Raw genomic sequence first — 18,593 nt, forward strand, 5'->3', positions numbered from 1 at the left:
AGTAGTGTGGGAAATCAAACCATAGCAACAAAGACGTAAGAATTATTCTTCTTATAAGGAAAGCATGACATGTGGGTTATTTATTCCAATAATTCTAGCCCTAAGTAAGCAAAGTATTAGATTTTTCCTATTTGCAACGACTACCGAAGAGATAGATATTGGGTAACCAGGAGTTTCACTATCTAGGTTAAAATAGCTGGCTTTGTATGAATAGAGTACTTCAAGAGCCCACCTAAGGACACCACTCCTTATTTCATAACTGAAGTTTGCTCCAATTTTTTCAAACAAAATAACACGGTCCAAAGTAAAAGGTACTTGCTCATAAAGATGACTTGGATATATTACAGAAAGTAATTTAAATATACTTTTTCTATTTATATTCTAGTTTCTATTCTGTTTAGTCATCTTATTTCAGAAAAAGTTCCAAACACCCCTAGCTATTCCTGACCACTTTTTTCTCCCCTTCACTTTGCTAAATAATCTCTATTTTTGCCTTCCTAGCTGAAGGTAACAGTCTTTCTGCTAACCACATATTAATTCACAACTGGAATAAAGAGGTAAGCCTAAAATAGCTGACTGAAGGCACCATCGCTAGGTGTCACCCCCAAGTCAGAGCCAATTAGTTTCCAAATGTCTGGGACAATGTCAGTTTCTCCAACTGCAGGTAAACAAAACCTTCAACTTCCTTATACACATCCAGGTCAAGTAAGCAGGATCACCCAGGTCAGCTAGCAACACAGAGAGAAGGCAGAGTGACTGCCCTACGCTGGATACAGCAAGGCTTCATCTCACTCAGCACCTGAACTGTGAGGATGGGCTCCGCAAAGACAAAGAACACACCTCTAACCCTGAAGAGGAGGCCAATAGGGATTTTTCTTTACTTTGCCTCATTCCTGTATTTGAGTGAAAATATGATGCTTTCAAGTGTCATTTACTTTTTGGTCTCTGATTTCAACTGGCATAACTAATCCATAAAATGCCCATTAAAATGTACCTTTCCAAACCACAGTGAGTAATGAGTGGAGTTCAAAGAGTCCGTGCCATAAGAGTAATTTTTAATCTTCATTTTATAACTGAATGCATAATTTGTAATAGTAAGTCAACATTTATTGAGCTAATATTTAAACCAAGTTCTGGCCTTGGCCAGGTAGCTCGGTTGGTTAGAGCATTGTCCTGATAGGCCAAGGTTGTGGGCTTGATCCCTGGCCATGGCATCTATGAGAATCAATGAATGTATAAATAAATGGAACAACAAATTGATGTCTTTTTCTTTCTCTCTCTCTCTCTTTCTCTCTCTCTCCTTCCTCTCTCTCTTTCTCTCTCTCTAAATATCAATAATCAAAACTTTTAAAACATATTATATATGAAATGAAAGAACCTCTTCAAAGATGTGTTTGCTTTCTTATCTATTTTAACATTTGAAGATGAGATGATAGTGTTTTTTTCTAGAGGACCAAGTGAATCTTATATAGAATAAACTTCTCCCTCTTTAGAACAATGCCATGGACAAGTAGAGCTAATATTTTTTTAAAACATGGAGAAAATATGAATGTGTCAGTAATTTCCCACAGAGTAGTTTCATTAAGACTTCTAAGCCCTAAAACCTAGAATCTGGACTTAATTCAATTATGGGGAAGCAGTTCAGTTATTTGAAAGTACAACCACATTGATATGTATGACATGAATGCAACTCAGACTTATGTATGTAAAGGTTTTCTTTCTCCTTCCCTCCCTTCTTCCTTCCCTCCCTTCTTTCAATAACCAATTGGTAAGCTCTAAACATAGAGTTGCAAATAGGAATGAGATATGGCTTCTGCCCTTATGAAGCATATAGTAAAGGGAGGGAATCAAGCAGTTAAGCCATAGCTTAGAGCACAGTGTTGTAAGTGCCATCCAACTGAAGGATGCACAGTGTCCTGAGGATCACATAGCCAGATAACACAGATTGCAGGGTCATGGAAACTTTCCAAAGGAGATGATGCTTAGATTAAGTCTTCAAGTTAAATGGATTTAGCCAGTCAGGGGAGAGAAACAGCACAGACGGCATAACTACTATGAATTGAAACTCAGTATAATAAAATAACTACTTAGGCCACTTACCTTTCCCCGTAAGTGATGCTGAGCTCATCTAGAACCCCACTGAGTTTAACTTGGAGTTCCTTCAGAATAGCACTAGCTTCAGGATCTAACTGCAGAGAGACCACAAACAATATTACTTTGGAGTTCTGAGAAAACATGCTTTTCTCCGACAAGTATTCTGCTTGTTATAAAGTAATGTTAAACAATAAAACACTTGTGAATTTTTCCCCCTGTTTTATCTTTGAAGCCAAATGCAAAATTTAGGAAATTCTACATAAATCAGAGGAGTTTTTATAAATGAAAAAATCGATCAAAATGCATCGCATGCATACAAATAATAGCTAGATAGCAAAGCCTTTGCTGCTTGCATCAATGGGATGCAAGGCATAACAACATCAGCTTCAAGGGTCTGATTGTCATAACTTTGAAAAACTATCAATGCATTACTTAAATATATGGGTTGCTTCAAAAGACATTTTCATCTTTATATCTCTATAAATGAATAGGCCCATTAAAAAAAAACTGGTGAAATTAATTTTTGAGAACTGCATTGCACCTCACTTAAAATATGTTTTCATATTTTTCTAAGTATGAATTTAAATGTAACAGGATATACAAATTATCCAAGCTCTTCAATGTTTCTCTGAAAATGACAGGCCTGATTTCTCTATTTGGGTGTCAATTTGCAACTCAGAGTTCAAGATTCAAAGTTTTACACATTTATTTTTTAAAGTTTCTCTTTTAATATTTAAGTACTTATATCTTGGAACTAAGCTGTTCAGCAAATTTGGGGGCAAAACATACTAATTAAATCAAAATAGATTTTTTATGTTTGTTCATACAGGACAAATTTTAAAAGCCAACTATTTTTTTTTATTAGATTTTAGTTTAGTTTAGTTGTGTTTGGTTGTTGTTGTTTTTTTGTTTTTATAAAGGAGTGATTTAAAAAGACAACTAGATAGTACCTATGTTTTTTTGTTTTGTTTGTTTGTTTTTTTAGAGAGAGGAAGGGAGAGGAAGAGATAGAAACATTAATGATGAGGTAGAATCATCCATCAGCCTCCTGCATGCCCCCCCACTGGGGACTGAGTCTGCAACCCAGGCATGTGCCCTGACTGGGAATCAAACCATGATCTCCTGATTCAAAGGTCAATGCTCAATTTCTGACCCACACTGGTCAGGCAGATTTAATATTACAAAATGTTACACTATAAAAATAAACAAACAACAATCTACCATCTTGAAAGAATATTTTTGTAATTTGTGTTTAAGATCAACACAAAATTTATCAGCATTCAGAATATTTTATCCTGTTTTTAATTATGTTTTTGCAAATGAGTTGTAAATATGATGACTTTCCATAGATGTATTGTATCAAGCTGCTAGAAATTCATATAAAGGGAAATCTAGACTATTCTCTTTTGAGTCAATATAAAGGGAAATTTAGACTATTATCTTTTAAGCCAATCTTCCTTTGAGTCTTGAGAAATTTAGTTTCCTATCATTAGTACCTATAGTTCTTATAGAGGTGGGTCTACTATTGAAAACAAGAGAATGGGATAAAGCCAACTTTTGGGAACAGAACAAATCAAAGGAGGACTTACAGTAATATAATCTAAGGATTATGATTCTACCAAATACATGCAGGACCCAACATCAGTTTAAATACTTGGAGCCAGCCCAAGGACAAAACCAGTATACATTGATCCTGTAATCCTCCCAAGAGCATTTTTTATATTAAATAACTGTTAGGGAAAAGTATTATTTTTATACCTTAGCCACTGGGTAGTTTAGGTTGTATTGATGTGACTGAAAACATTGGAATAGAAATAAAAAATTGCATTTGACATCTAATGCTTTATTGGTTATATCAAACTAATCCTAGATGTCAAATTTGACTCAAATCCAGGTGATTTCAGGATTGGTTAGTTTCTACTACTCTATTAGAGCCAATATGATTAGTTTCTACTTCTTTATTAGATTCTTTTGGAATCCATTTATCTTACCTACAGACACACAGGCCACCATAACAAATGCAGGCTTTTCTAGGAGTTGGAAAACCAGAATGTCCTTGGGAGTTGCACTCAGCTACAACTAGTTGCAAGGAGTGATTTATAAAGACAACTAGATAGTCCCTATGTAATAAGACCTCCACTAATATGCATTGAAGCATGATAAACCATAACTCCTCAACCTTTAAACAAAATAAGTATGTGGATTGTCCGACCCAATCCTAGAGAACCATGCAAGCTGAATTTTTTGCTGTTATATTTTACTGATGATGTTGGCCTAAGACCAATTTTAATCTGATTTTATTTGGATAAAAATGTTGCAGAATAGGGAATATAAGAGAAGCCTTTCCACATGGTTGTCTTCAGGTTCCCCACACCTTGGAAAAAGTGGGTGTAGGTGATAGTTTCTTACATATCTGCCATCTTCAAGGAAATGGCTCAGATAGTAGGGTTCCCTTCAGGAAATGTGGTTGGTTCTTATTTAAAATCAGATTGTGTTTTCATACTTGTTTGATATCTACTCTGAGATAGTTTGTTCATCTGTTAAGAAAATGATTTTTAAAATCATTCAGATAAATTAGTTGGGTAAAATTATGCTATTTCCCCATAAATTATTTTAGTCCACTTTAGGTATTCTGTGAATGGAGATTTCTTATCAAATAATTGGCTATTACTTGAACATCTGAAATAGTTGAACTATAGAAATTTAAATGTTGGTTGACAGTTTTCATTTCCTGAGAGAAGGATGGGTTTCTAAGTAGGTGCTGACAGAATGCTTATAACCAGGTCAAAGGGAAATAAAAGAAACCCAGAAAATGTTTAGTTTCAGTTAAGTATTCAATGTTTATCTGATCCAAATCATAGCATAAACCATTAAAATAGGAACAGTAATTTTGAGTCCAATATTCGAATTGTAGGTCTTTTGCAATAATAATGAGCATAAATACCATACTCTAATTATAAAACAATCTCTTCAGACTGCCTGAAGAGATTGTTTTATAATTAGAGTGTTTTATAATTATAATTAGTCTGGTAGGTTTCACACACTCCTCAAAATTTTTGCAGAAAGTCCTTTAATAAATTCTCACTATTTACCAATTCTTGAGTAATTTTCCATTTCTTTATATGGCCAAATTGAGGAAATTTTCCTTACTCCTATAAACTCCCTAGAGTTTGTAAGAAATAATAATCTGGGCTTTGAGAGCTTATTGCCTAAGTTAACAAAAGCATATATTATAAACTATTGGCTACTTTGGAAAGGTCAGAAGCTACCTAATTTTTTCACAAAGGTTTAAGTCTTAGCCTAGTTCATAAGTTATATGATGGCAAACATAAAAATGAACTTGCACCTTTTTTGTTTCATTATCAAATTATTAAAAAGCCTAAAAAAAGAAAAAAATCAAGCATTCTCAAGTCACAGTTAATAAATTTATTTAAAATTAGAAACTGAAGTAGCACGTGTACCTGAAAAACTTAAATGGCTGACAAAAACTAAACAATAAATGGATCCATGTAAAGAGGAATATACTCAATGAAAATTTAAGAATACTAAATCAAATTCTGAATTTATAATAAAGGTCACAAAACAGATTTTATAGATACTCTATGGAAAGTTTAAGAATTCCAAAATCTAGGCTAGTAAAGTTTGGCTCTAGTGATCAGAATGAACTTTAGTCATATATAATGTCTGAATTTTACACCATTGAGATATTTTATACCATCCAGCCTTGGTAACATAAATAACTTGTTTGGAAAAGATAGCTAGCAGGAAAGGTATCTTTTAAATCTTTGTCCTTAAAGCTCTTCTACTTTTCCATTAAAAGAAAATTCACTTATCACCTCCTTTTGCAAATCTTCCTCCACATGTTCACCCTAGGCTGTTAGTAGCTTTAGCTTCTGTACTAGCTCTGCTTTTTCCTATTACTGCCCACACAACACTCTCTTCTCTCATAAATCTCTACCTTCCATGGTGGAACTCTATCTTATTTAGCTTCCTATCTAGGTGTCTGCCTCAGTGCCTTGCATGCCTAGGCATTTACCAAATATTTGAGGAGGGAGGCAAGGGCAGAAATAAGTATGCACAGACTCCCTCAAAGAAAATTCTGATGTCCAGAATGCTCCTTTTCCTTGAATCAATATTTTTCAGTGACTATTAATAGAATCTTTCATTCCTTGGCAACCATATATTCTGGAGTTACAAGTTAGTCAAATATTTTTCTGCTTGCCAGACCATGTCAGATTATGTCCTGATATTTCTTTGGCTCAAAAAATATGGTTACCATACCCACACTGCATGTTTGTTTTCCAGCACAAAATCTTTCCCTAAGAGATGTAAAGGGAGGATATGTTATCTCAGCCTCTTACAACAGCAATTGTTAAACCAACCATTAAGGTCTTAGCTAGATTTATAACTCATTGGCTGGGAAGTGGCATTTAAACTCCTTTGAAGACTCAATACAAACTCTTGAAAAAATAAAGACTGTATGGAAGAAGTTAAGGATCTCTAGTGTGAATTTTATTTCTTTTCCAGTGTGCATTGCTATCTCATTTCCTTTCTCTGTTATACAGGCTACTAGACTACCTTTTAGCATGTTCAACTCATCAGTGTTAGCTTTTCATTATTTATCTAAAGCAGTGCAGATTAGGGAGGCTCATTGCCCTCATCTTCACAGGGTCCAAAATTGAATAATTAGTCTGGTAGGTTTCACACACTTCTCAAGATTTTTGCAGAAAATCTTTTAATAAATGCTAACTGCTACACTACTTCCATGAGAGAGTAAGCCTCATTTCCAAGAAAAAATGTTGTTCAACTTGAGCTTTTGGTTCCTTCTTTTGGATTTTGTTTCATTAAATATCCCTTTTTCTATTTTCCATCTCTCAATCATTATTTTTATTACCCTATTTTATAAATGTGCTCAAATAACATTTATGTTAAAATAAAAAGTAGAATAAAAGGGAAAAAAAACAACCTATTTGAAACTATCTTCCTATTGACATCTTGCTAATATCTTTTCTACTCTTTGAATTGCTTGCAACTTAAGTACAAATTCCTCATCCTAATTTTAAATATGCATTTAGTCTTTGTAGTGTGGTTTCTGCTCTAGATACTCCACTGAAATGTTCACATATAGGTCACAAATAATCTCTTGGTTACTAAGTCCAATGACTATTTTTCCTATGCAGCCTGCATTCATACTGTTGTTTCTCAAGCTCTTTATTTTCTTGCTTCTCTAGAGACTATCTTCTTCTACCACTTTTATTTTTCTGTCCATGATTTGTCTATCTCTTTTATTGACTTTTCTCTATTTTTCCTTAAATACTAATGTCCTTCAATTTTCCATTCACAGTCCTTTTATCACTATAGTTTCTCTTCTTGAAAAATCATACTCTTGCCTATGGCATCAATTATCACCTCTATGCTAATGACCCCCAAGTCTATTATCTTATACTAGTAGCTTTAACATGATACCTGCCTGCCACATCATGTCTAGTATTCCCTTGTATCTACTAGCCTTTTCTACTTTGATGACCTCAAGCTCAACATATTAAAGAGTCATCTTCTAACCTGCCCATCTTTAAATTTTATCTCTTATTATTGTCTTTAATTTGATTGAAAGCATACAATTGTTTAAGGCAGAATTGTGAAAGTCACCTTTGACACCTTTCTCTTCTTCCTTTCACATTCACTTAGATACCCAATACAATTGATAGTGTCTCTGAAGTGTTTTCTCCATCTTTCCTACTCTCTCTCTCTTTTTTTTTTTTCTGGTGCAAAGTTTTTCTTATTCAGATTATACTGTAATCATCTCTAAGTTGTGTTCTTATCCTTGCTTTCCTTCTTCTACTTCATCTTCTTAACTGTTCCTGAAGTTGTTATGATAAAGTCCAAATCTGATAATAGTACCTGCTAATCCTCCGAGTGGCTTTCAATCAAGGAATTACTTCAAGCAATTTCTTATAAACTGATCTTAGCTTTTGTTATTTCTTTGTTTTGAAAAGATTACTTATCTCCAACCCTTCTATTTGACCAAAAATTTACTTATCCTAAAAATGCCTGGCTCAAATTAAAATATATGATTGAAAAGTAGTAAAAATTCCCTAGTGATTCCAGTAGGAAGTTACTTTCTTTGAAATGCCCTAAATCACTTTATAGATCTACAGTGTTCAGCATGGATAACATGGTACATTATCTTATATAATAAAAGGCTAATATGCAAATCGATCGAACGGCAGAACAACTGGTCGCTATGATGCACAATGACCACCAGGGGGCAGTTGCTCAATGCAAGAGCTGCCTCCTGGTGATCAGTGAGGGGGAGCGCAGCTCAACCAGAAGCTGTGCTGAGGGTTGGTGAGCGCAGTGATGGTGGTGGGAGTTTCTCCCGCCTCCGCAGAAATGCTAAGGATGTCTGACTGGCAGGCCTAAGCCATTAGTTGGACAGCCCCCAAGGGCTCCTGGATTGCGAGAGGGTGCAGGACAGGCTGAGGGATCCCCTGAGTGCACGGATTTCGTGCACTGGGCTTCTAGTCAGAAATAAAAGAATATATGTTCTTCTCTACTACAAACAAATATGCCCCAGATCTACCAAAATTGTCCTGTGTGTTTTTTGTTTCATTTTGTATTCCTCTGAGGAGATACTCTCCCAAAGAATGTACAAGACCGTTTGTAGAGTTAGACTATGGCATTTTTCTTATGCTATCAATAATTGAGTGAACTGTTATAGTAGAGGTATTTCTATAAATTCATGCTTCTAACTTCTTGGTTTCAAAAAGTTGAAAAACATCACTAGCTGTCTTTCATTCTAATTAAAAAGAGTATGCAGTGAATCCAACTGTCTTTGTGCTTCAAATCAACCAAATGCCTTGAGATGGTAAGTCCTATTTGTTAACCAATTGAAGAGATGGTTAGGAGAAATTAACCAGGCAATATCTGCATACTGCTAAAATAAAAGGCCAGCAATGCAAAAATTTAGTTCTTGTTATCAGCTGCCATGAAACTAAAAATAACTGTCATTCAGCCAAAAGACATCTCACCTTTGAGCCTTATTTACATAATTAAAGGCTATGGGTTTAAAGTGTTTTCTTTTGTTGGAGTATATCATATAACAACTACAACTTTCATTTGAAGTATATTTTCAAATTTAGAAAATGTTGGGGGGGGGGTGTCCTTCCCCAATAAACCTTACCTCTTTAATAAACTTCGAGTTCTTTGAGGGTGAGGTCTATATCTTAGTAATTATTGTATCTCTGGTGTCTAGTAAAACTTATAGTTCATAATAGGTGCTCAGGAAATAAATGTGTGTTGGATGAACTAATACATTCTGTCTTCATATTCAGTGTGCTCTAACCTCTGTTTTTCATGAAGCGATCAATTCCAAGGGAAGAGATGCTTAAAGAGGTCCAGGCAAAACAGGGAGTCGGCTTTTAAATAACTCTTCCAATGGGTGCTAAAAGGAATATCTGCTCTGTTATTTTACAAGGTCTTACTATTTGTAAGCTTCTTGAAGCCCAATGCATTTGGTTTGAAATCTTTTTATTTTTTTATCTCAACTCTTACCCCTCTAGAGATAAAAGTAGGTAACAAGAGACCCTTCAGTTAAATAGGAAGAACTTTGGAAATTGCATTTTAGAATTAAAAGGAAGACATAATACAACTAGTTAAAATTGTTTATTCTATTATGTAGTGACATCTAAGAAATACTTTTCTAATTTTATTTTGTAATTGCTATAAAAGAGATAAAAAAGCAGATTGATTCTCCTTATGTATCAAGTAGATCTCTATGTTAAGGAGTAAAGGTGAGACAGATCATTTAGACTAAACATTTAGCCTCTTTGACTACACCACCTCTTTTAATAAGATTAAATATAAAATGTAAGCTAAGTCCCAGATGCTTAAAAATATGCTGGATATTTGTTTATGACTACAAATTGGCTACCTATATTTTGAGAATATTATATTCTTTAATCCAAATATTTGCCTGCACTATTGCACATTGTCTTAAGGTGCATTCAAACAATTGAATCCCATATGTTCTCAAGATTCAAAATACATTAAGTAGGTCAGTTAGGATACGACAAAGGTATTCTGAGCCATTTCTTAAATACCTGATTGCTACTCTAAAAGCAAAGAGCAGTAATTTTCAAAATGTGGTTTCCTGACCAGTACCATCAACATCATGGAAATTTATTACGAATGCAAATCATCAGGCCCCACTCCAGATGTATTGAATCAAATACTCTGAGGATGGAATTCTGCAATGTTTTCATAAGCTCTTCAAGTAGTTCTGATATATGCTAACGTTCAAGAACTACTGGCATGGAGTAGTGTTCCCTATAAAGAAGTGATCTTCAATCCCCTATTGACCAGCAAGTATAAAGTTGAGAGGATAGTGCTAAGTAAAATATGACAGAAGATAATTTCTGTCCTCTCTGGTCTACATAGCTGAAGACTGAGTCCATATGGCTAACATATTTTACAAGGGATTTCAATCAGCTACATGCATATGCTTTGGCACTCAGATGCAATTTCTAACTGATACATCAAATTCATCATGAAAATGAAAAGTAAGCCCGGGTCTGTGTTGCTCAGTGGATTGAATGTTGTCCCATGCACCAAAGGTCACTGGTTTGATTCCCAGTCAGTGCACATGCCCGGGTTGTAGGCTTGATCCCCAGTAGGGGGCGAGAAAGAGGCAGCTTATGAATGTTTCTCTCATTGATGTTTCTATCTCTCTCTCCCTCTGACTCTCTAAAGTCAATAAAAACATATTAAAAAACAAATAAAAATGAAAATTATTATAGATATTCATCTCTGAAGCAAAACAAGTATTAATTTGCTCAATAAAATATATACGTTTTAAGGTAGATGGAGTTATGTTCCAGATTCCCTGGCCCTGTTCAGGAAAGATTACCACAATGAGATGAGTCAAAAAATTCAAATTTTTTGAAACACATTAATAAACATAACATTATTGTTGTACCTAATTGGTTTCCTCTGTGTTTAGCAGAATGAGAGAATTTAGGTAGGAAAACAAACCCCCTATTTCCTCTAAATGTCTTAATAATGGCTAACTTCTAGAATCTGAAGTGCTGTCAATAGGTTAGTAGGCCTGGTGATAATTATGGATTCTACCATTCAAGAAGATTGCACCAGCACAGGTTTGTGAAGGAATGATGTGCCTTCTGCTTACACAATACAGTTATAATTCTTCTGAATCAATAAGTTCTGTAGAGTTTCATAATGAGTATTATGACTTCCTGAAATTAAATTTTAGATTTTATTTTTCATGTACTTGTACAAATTATATTGCAGATCAAGGAAGTACAACTAAGTCCTGTCCATAGCATTATGAATTTATGAAAAATGAATACAGACTAGGTATTTACTTGCAATTGATAAGTAATAAAGTTATACTCATGAAATAATGAAGCTATTAAAATAACATAAACCAAAACATATCTGTTTTGCTTTTGAGCTACTAGTGCTTTTGTCGGATAATAACACGATCATTCACCAATGAATGAAAATTATTACCTGGCATCCTGATAATCACTTTATTGTTATTGCATGATAAAGGGACAGGTAATACAGTTTGGAGATCATGGTATAAAAAAATGAAAATTCTATCTTAACCTTTTGCACTCGGATGTTGAGTGTGACTCGACACGGTTAGCATTAGAATAAAGGAATCGAGAAAAAAGCAAGCGAGTGCAAAGGGTTAAGTCAGCCCATATTATGGGTGGGCCATTTTATTTGTTTCAGTATAAGGATTCCCAAAACTATATGCACATAAAAAAATCACCTGAGCTGCTTTTTAAGGAAAAGACTCTGGGCATCATTCCTAAAGGTTACTTTTGCTCCAGAGTTTGTGTGACATTAAAAACAAACAAACAAACAAAAAAAAAAAAAACTTTTCCATGGTAATCAGAGAGTTGTTATGCCAAAGCATGCTCTTAAGTTGTATGCAGGGAAGAATGTTGGAAAATCACTTTATAGGAGAAGGAATTTCATGGTTTTCTTTTTCCTTTAGATATTTTTTCTAAATAGGGCATTGGAAAAGAATGTGCCAACATGGGGCACAGGACGCTGTGCAGGCAGATGTTCACAGTGACTGCTCATGTGACTGCTTTGGGAGCCACTGTCAACACCAGCAGCACAAAATGGTCATCGTGTTAGGCAATGTTTTCATCTTGGACTCCGTACAGAGAGTGACCCTTTCCGCCCCCCAAAAAAGGTTTCAGGCATTCTTCCCGTTTGCAGAGGGAAAAGACTCATCCTGCAAAGAAAGAACAGCTGCCCCCACCTTGGCTGGGTTAAAGCGGCTGAGAGCTGCAGCGTCATGCAGCCAGGCCTGCAAGCGGCCAGCACTACGCAGACAGTAGGCGAGGCAAGCAACACTGCGGTTAGAAGCCAACTAATTAACACGTGGCATCAAAAGCTATTTTGAGCAAGTACACAAGCAATCATTTGCTAGTTAGATTTTTGTGGCAAGAAGTGCACATCCTAGCACAGATGGTAGAGGATGAAAATAAGAAGAAACTCCTAAAAGAAGGGTAAGATCTAGGTTGGAAAGTTTCCCTTAGCAATGCCAGTCAAGATTTTATAACCAGTTCCACTGCGAGGAAAAACTGGAAATTGGCACTAGCGTACCTTTAAAGGCTTGGATAAGCCTGTTTTAAGTGCTACATATATTTTTCATATGAAAGGGTGAATTTTGTCATTCTTAATAAAATCCTTTTCATCTTTGTAAAAGCCCCGAGTTAAGACACTGCCGTTTATAGATAACTGCATTGGAAGGTCCCTGCCTGTTATTTTGAGATTCTGGTGCCTAGGGGAGGCCAAGTGTAGCAATGAGCAATTTTCACATACTTCTGTATTAATAATAAAGCTTATTTCTGTCTGGGAGGCTGCATGTTACACTCAGACTTGGGTTCAGGTCTTGTTTCCTCTCACATTTCATCAACCCATGGGCAATACTGAATGGGTCTGCCTAAAGCTCTTTCTTAGCAGCAAATTACAAGATATAAAAATGGAAAAGAATGAGAGAAAAGAAACTCTGCCCAGAAAGGGAGACGGGAGAATAGAAGAGGGCAAAGAAAAGGAGAGGATGAAGAAAAAATGTTTAAATGTTGGAAAGAAAGGGGGTAGGGTCCATGCTGTCCCTCTAACAGATTATATTGTTAGAAGGTAGACATTCATTTACTTAATGGACTTTTCCCTTTAAATTATGTAAGAGGAATTTAGCAATTGACGTTGCGAATGTTATGAAGGGAGAAGGCCCCAAGCTCAGTATTTCTAGTTTCATTATCTTCTCTAGTAAAGAAGAGTCCTGTGAGGTAGCCATAAATTTGCAACTAAATTTATAATGTGAAACCTGCACAATTCAAGCTGGGGCATTTATCTGAAATAAGGAATCCATTTTTGATTAGTGAACAAGCCACCCCACAACTTTTCTGGTTAGCAAGTGGTTTGGCCCACACAGTTTATTTAAGTACAGATATGATTCATCTGGTTAATATGCAGCTTAGCAATATATCCCTCACATTAGAGTTCAGCCACAAAGAATAATAAAATAGTAGTAGGATTAGGAGAAATTTCTGGAAATAGGACATTTGGTATAACTTCATCCATAAATGATTTGTGGTCTTTAACAGCCACTAAAAGGAGGTAGAATTTCCCACAAGAAATCAGTAATTTCTTCACTGCTTTTCAAAACAGCAAGTGAACTTAAAATCCGAATATAGTATGAAGCTAAAAATACCAAGGGAATCTTCACTTCTGATCCCTAATTGCTTGTGCTCTCCTAGTTCAGTGAAAGAATTCTAACAATGAGATTGATGCTCTCAAACCGTGCAAAACCAATAAATAGCATGCTTTGGGGAAGAGATTTTTATTTTAAACAAATTAGACCAAGTCTGCAGGGGCAGGAAGCACAGTGCATCCAAGTTCGTCCTTGAACTGTTGCACCTTCACACATGTATCCCAGTGCTTCTTGCCTGTAGGATGCTAAATAGCAAGTTCATTATTCAAAAGACAGGCTCACAGAGGACAAAAAGGACATGGGAGCAGGGGGAGGGGGATATAGAAATGTCTCCTTGGAGTCAACCTCACATGTGAAGAGGCCCAATCTTTAAAGCAGCATTTGGGGCCTTATACATTTAGACATAAAAAGAGATCTTTGCTTTGAAATAAACCCACTTTTATGTATATCTCATACACTTACCAGAGTAAGTGTATGAGATATACATAAGGAACAATGTAAATAAAATCTTGACCAGAAATATTCCCCCCTCTAGCTACCCTTGGGATATTTTTCTGGATGGTGAAAGGGGGTGGGGGATGGGGTGGGGGAGAATGCCAGCTGCCTGCCTGCCCTCTTGGCACCATCTCTGGACCTCATTCCCCAGGTGCTCCTGTTGGTTTGTGAAAGGAGCTGCGGCAGCAGGACGAGGCAGGTACAGAGCTAGTACTTCACTGTCTGCCTGATCCGGACAAGCAGATGAGATTAAGGAGGAAGTGCACTGGGCTTTAGGTTTAGTGGGGGAATCAGCCAGGTAAAGGATACGATGCTTACTATCACAAACCTCATAAGAGAATCTTTCTCCTTCCTTCTTCTGCTCATGGGATTGCAAGTCATAAGATGTTGGACAAAGACACGACACATTACAGACACAGCACACAAGACGTTTTTCACAGATATTTTTAGACGTGAATAAACCACCAATACCTCAAAACCACCAGCGCCACAAAACACATTTCAGAATGAACATTGATATCAAGTTGGCATTGCACAATATGGCAAAAAAAAATCTGCACTTTGTGAAACTTTAAAGATCATTAGCATATCTATTTAATTGTGCATATATATGACCATATATATACACTGCAAAAGGCTATTTATTGACCATCTTCCTCATCCCATTCACACTGCTAATATATTTACTATATTATATTTACATAATAATAACCTCAGCTATTATCATTTCCTGTTCTTTAGCTAAACCATGTAAAACTTGATTATGAACCTTTAAATGACAGAGATATGCTGCTAATGATCTCTAAGTAGGCATTTGGCAAATGTAGGCATGAAAACATACCCACCTCTTTTCCTCCCATGGATTCAAACATTTTTTCCAACTGGACCCGTAATTGCTGAATATTGTTCATCAGTATACAGGGCTTTAAGTAAAGCAAACACAAAACAAATAGTGTGAGAATCCTTTATACACTAAATTATGGAATGAGTTTACCTTAAATGTAAGAGTATACAACCTATCATTGAAGCCCTATTGTATTTGGCAAATGTAATAATTCCGTACTTTAAGATTAGCTTTTTAAACAGTTAAATGGAAGGAGAAAATATAACAACCACTTTAAAGAAAGAAATTTAACAATATACTCAGACAATAAAGCATTGAAGAATTGCTACTAAGGTTTTTGTTTTGTTTTTAAATTCTTAACATCTTGGTATTTTATAGTTAGAAATTAACCAAACTCTGTTTTTTAAAGATTTATTTCAAGGAAAACAGGTTAGTTTAAAATTTCATTATTTCTCTCTTTTAAAAACCAAAACACTATCTGAAATTTAAAAATCAAAACAACAACAAAACAAAACAAAACAAACAAACAAAAACACCAAGGAAACCTTAAGTGGATTCTCTTAGGCTAAAAATTCCACGTTGGTATTCACAGTCCTTCATTATCTGGCTCCTAAGAGTGATTTCTTCTCATCTCCGTCCACTGCATTATGATTATCTCCAACTCTCCGCAACTAATTCCCTCCAAAATACCTGCACTTTCCATTTGCTGTGACTTTGCTGAATATGCGGCCTCTTCCCTTTGCCTCTTTGCCTACTTGAATCAAATCCATCATTCAGGTTTAAGCCTTCTCTTTCCTACATTGTATCCTTTGGCCACTTACTTGACATTTGTTTTACTTTGCTATACATTTGAGTTGCTTTTCACTATCTCATGAGTTGGTCTTAAACCCACTGTATGTGCGGCTGTGCCTTTTAGCTTTTTTTTTTTTTCCTCCCAGAGTATTGCATAGAGCCTTATATTTGCCTACAACATGTTTCTTTTCTTGTCCCCACGCCCCGCCCCCAAGAAGGCAGAAATATAACAATAAAAATTTAAAGGACTAGATGTAACCTTTGAATAGTAAGAATTAATGTATAATTAGAAAAGGGAATTCAGGAACAGTTCTAGAGTAATTTACGGTTTGCTGCATACTGATCCCAAAGAGCCACTACATCAAGGGAAAGAAAAACAGGAAAGAAAGGAGAATGGATGTATCTTCCAAGTTGCTGGGAAATAAGCCAATGAATCAGAGAGAGGCATGCAAAGGACTCATAGGACATCAGGAAGGCACTAGCTCTCATCAGTGGAAAGATTTTGTTTTTGCTTTAACTGCATTACTGACCTTTGAAAATGTTCTGCTTTACTCTTCAAGTGACCACATCCTAACTTGGATTTATGAAAACGATTTTAAACTTCTTTTCTGTTCCCTTGATTACAGTCACATAAATATTTTATTGTTTAAACACAGATAGCTATTAATCTCCTGTAGATGCTGTTCAGTAAGCTGAGAGCCACATATACCACAAATGAACCTGATTTCCTGCCATGATTGAGAGCTACTTGATCAGGTTTAGTCCTTTCCAAGGCACGCATGGTCACATTTTCAGGAACTCAGCATCAGATCCAAAGTCAGCAAACTGAGGTAATCCACTGTTTTTCCCCAATGGGGAAGAAGGTTTTTGAGATTTTAATTTTCATTGCAGAGGGGGAAGATTGGCTGGAATTTGGGCAATCCCACCAGGGAGAAAATTAAGATCAAAGTAAAGTAAGACCATGGCTCTTGATGAGAAGCAAGATATCAGTAATTAGGGGGGGAAACATTGAGGAAAAGAAAAAGTTAAGTTCCTGGGATATAATATTTGTAAGGTTGTTTTTTCTTCTTTATAAAAATTTGATTTTGAAAATTATAAAATATACAGAAAAAGACAAAATAATACAATAAATACTGATTTATGATTTTTTTCTCAGTTTTTAAAAAATAAAATATACTCTGAAACATTAACATATAAAGTGGAAGGGGCCTTTAAAAAGAAATGTTCCTCTCTGAATGACAGGAATTAGTCTTGGTAATTCAGAGACCCCTTTCAAAATCTTCAATTTGACTATACTAATAAAATCAAAATCTTTTCTGAAATTTTCTGGTGCTGTTATGAATTTCAGTGTGCTACTTTTCAAATATATAAGCCTTTAATTAAAAATATGTGTTTTCAATAAATAAATGGTCTTTCTTGACCATTAGGGTATTTATAATCAATGGCAATTAAAGATCTGCTGAGATATCAGAGTTTTAATAAAATTCCTAGGCAGCATATTAATTAAAAAGAAAGAAGAATCTTCTGGGACCTTCAAAAACAATTAGAACTGACCTAACTTAATGAGCTGTCAGCAAGAGGTCAATGAGTTTTCAGGGGGAAGACTGGTGACTTTAGACTTGTCTGGTAATACTGATTTTTTAAAGGGGTGGGGGATGGTTTTCCTCTTTAAAACAATTGCACTGATTTTTAAATACTATTTTCAGTGCTTTTTAATAAATTCTATATTGTTACCAACATATTTCTTCTAAGAATACATATGGTGAATAAGAAAGATTTCATCTTCTACCTTAAAAAACACATTATATTCCAAATCACTTTAGTTTATCTTGCTTCTCTTTATGCCTTTTATTGATTAAGTTGCAATACAGGCTCGGTTTTTACAAACATTCTCAATCATCCCCAAAATTAAAAGCTAAATTAATAATTTAGAGTGGAAATCAGCATCATTCCTTAAATTAACAATCCTCATTTTATTTGAAAACCAAAAGAATAAATTTTAGTTGAAAAAGACATGAGAAGTTTACTCATTTTAGTACTGGTACAAAACTAAACTAAACTACTTGGTGTCAACACTAAACAACTTTTTAACTCCCTAGTTCTCAGTTCCAATGCTTGACAATAATGTGGGTTTTCAATGAATTGTCTTGTTCGTTATCATCTTGGAACCTGGCATTGAGATGCTCTCAACCTTCCTCTGAATTCTGTGTTGTATCCAGTTCATGACTAGAGAAGTATTCAAACAACTTGTTGAAATACCTCTCAACTGTCATCCTGTATGAAAACAGAAAGAAAACAATGCCTCTTGCTTTTTTACTAGCTGGAAGAAGTGGATCTCAACTGAAGAATACTTGAAAGTAGAGACATTTTTACTTACCACATTTTCCTTATCACAGTAGGAACTAAAATCACTTGATACAATTGCAGCATACTGAAGCAGTACTTTATTAATAGTCTAGGAAAAACAACAACAAAAATACTGTCAAATATATGCAGGTAAGTACATAGTTTTATATATATACTATAGGGGTTAATGCTCATCAGGCAAACTTTCTATGTCTTTTTCAACTTTCATGAAGCAATGATTAAATTTATACTCTCACCAAAAAT

The 18,593-nt window shown here is 35.2% G+C and overlaps 1 protein-coding gene across 2 annotated transcripts in view; it reads right to left on the reverse strand.

Moving 5' to 3' along the window:
- UNC13C (unc-13 homolog C) overlaps positions 1–18,593 on the reverse strand; it is a 515,697-nt gene that overhangs the window by 75,754 nt on the left and 421,350 nt on the right. For both annotated transcript variants that reach the window (XM_008143163.3, XM_028147779.2), the window contains 3 exons: positions 18,361–18,438; positions 15,193–15,270; positions 2,101–2,189 (listed from right to left, as the gene is read on the reverse strand). In XM_008143163.3, coding sequence (XP_008141385.2) covers positions 2,101–2,189; positions 15,193–15,270; positions 18,361–18,438 — 245 coding nt within the window. The remainder of the gene's footprint in view (positions 1–2,100; positions 2,190–15,192; positions 15,271–18,360; positions 18,439–18,593) is intronic.

The sequence above is a fragment of the Eptesicus fuscus genome, chromosome 5 (genome assembly GCF_027574615.1).
Source record: "Eptesicus fuscus isolate TK198812 chromosome 5, DD_ASM_mEF_20220401, whole genome shotgun sequence".
Classification (NCBI taxonomy): domain Eukaryota; kingdom Metazoa; phylum Chordata; class Mammalia; order Chiroptera; family Vespertilionidae; genus Eptesicus; species Eptesicus fuscus.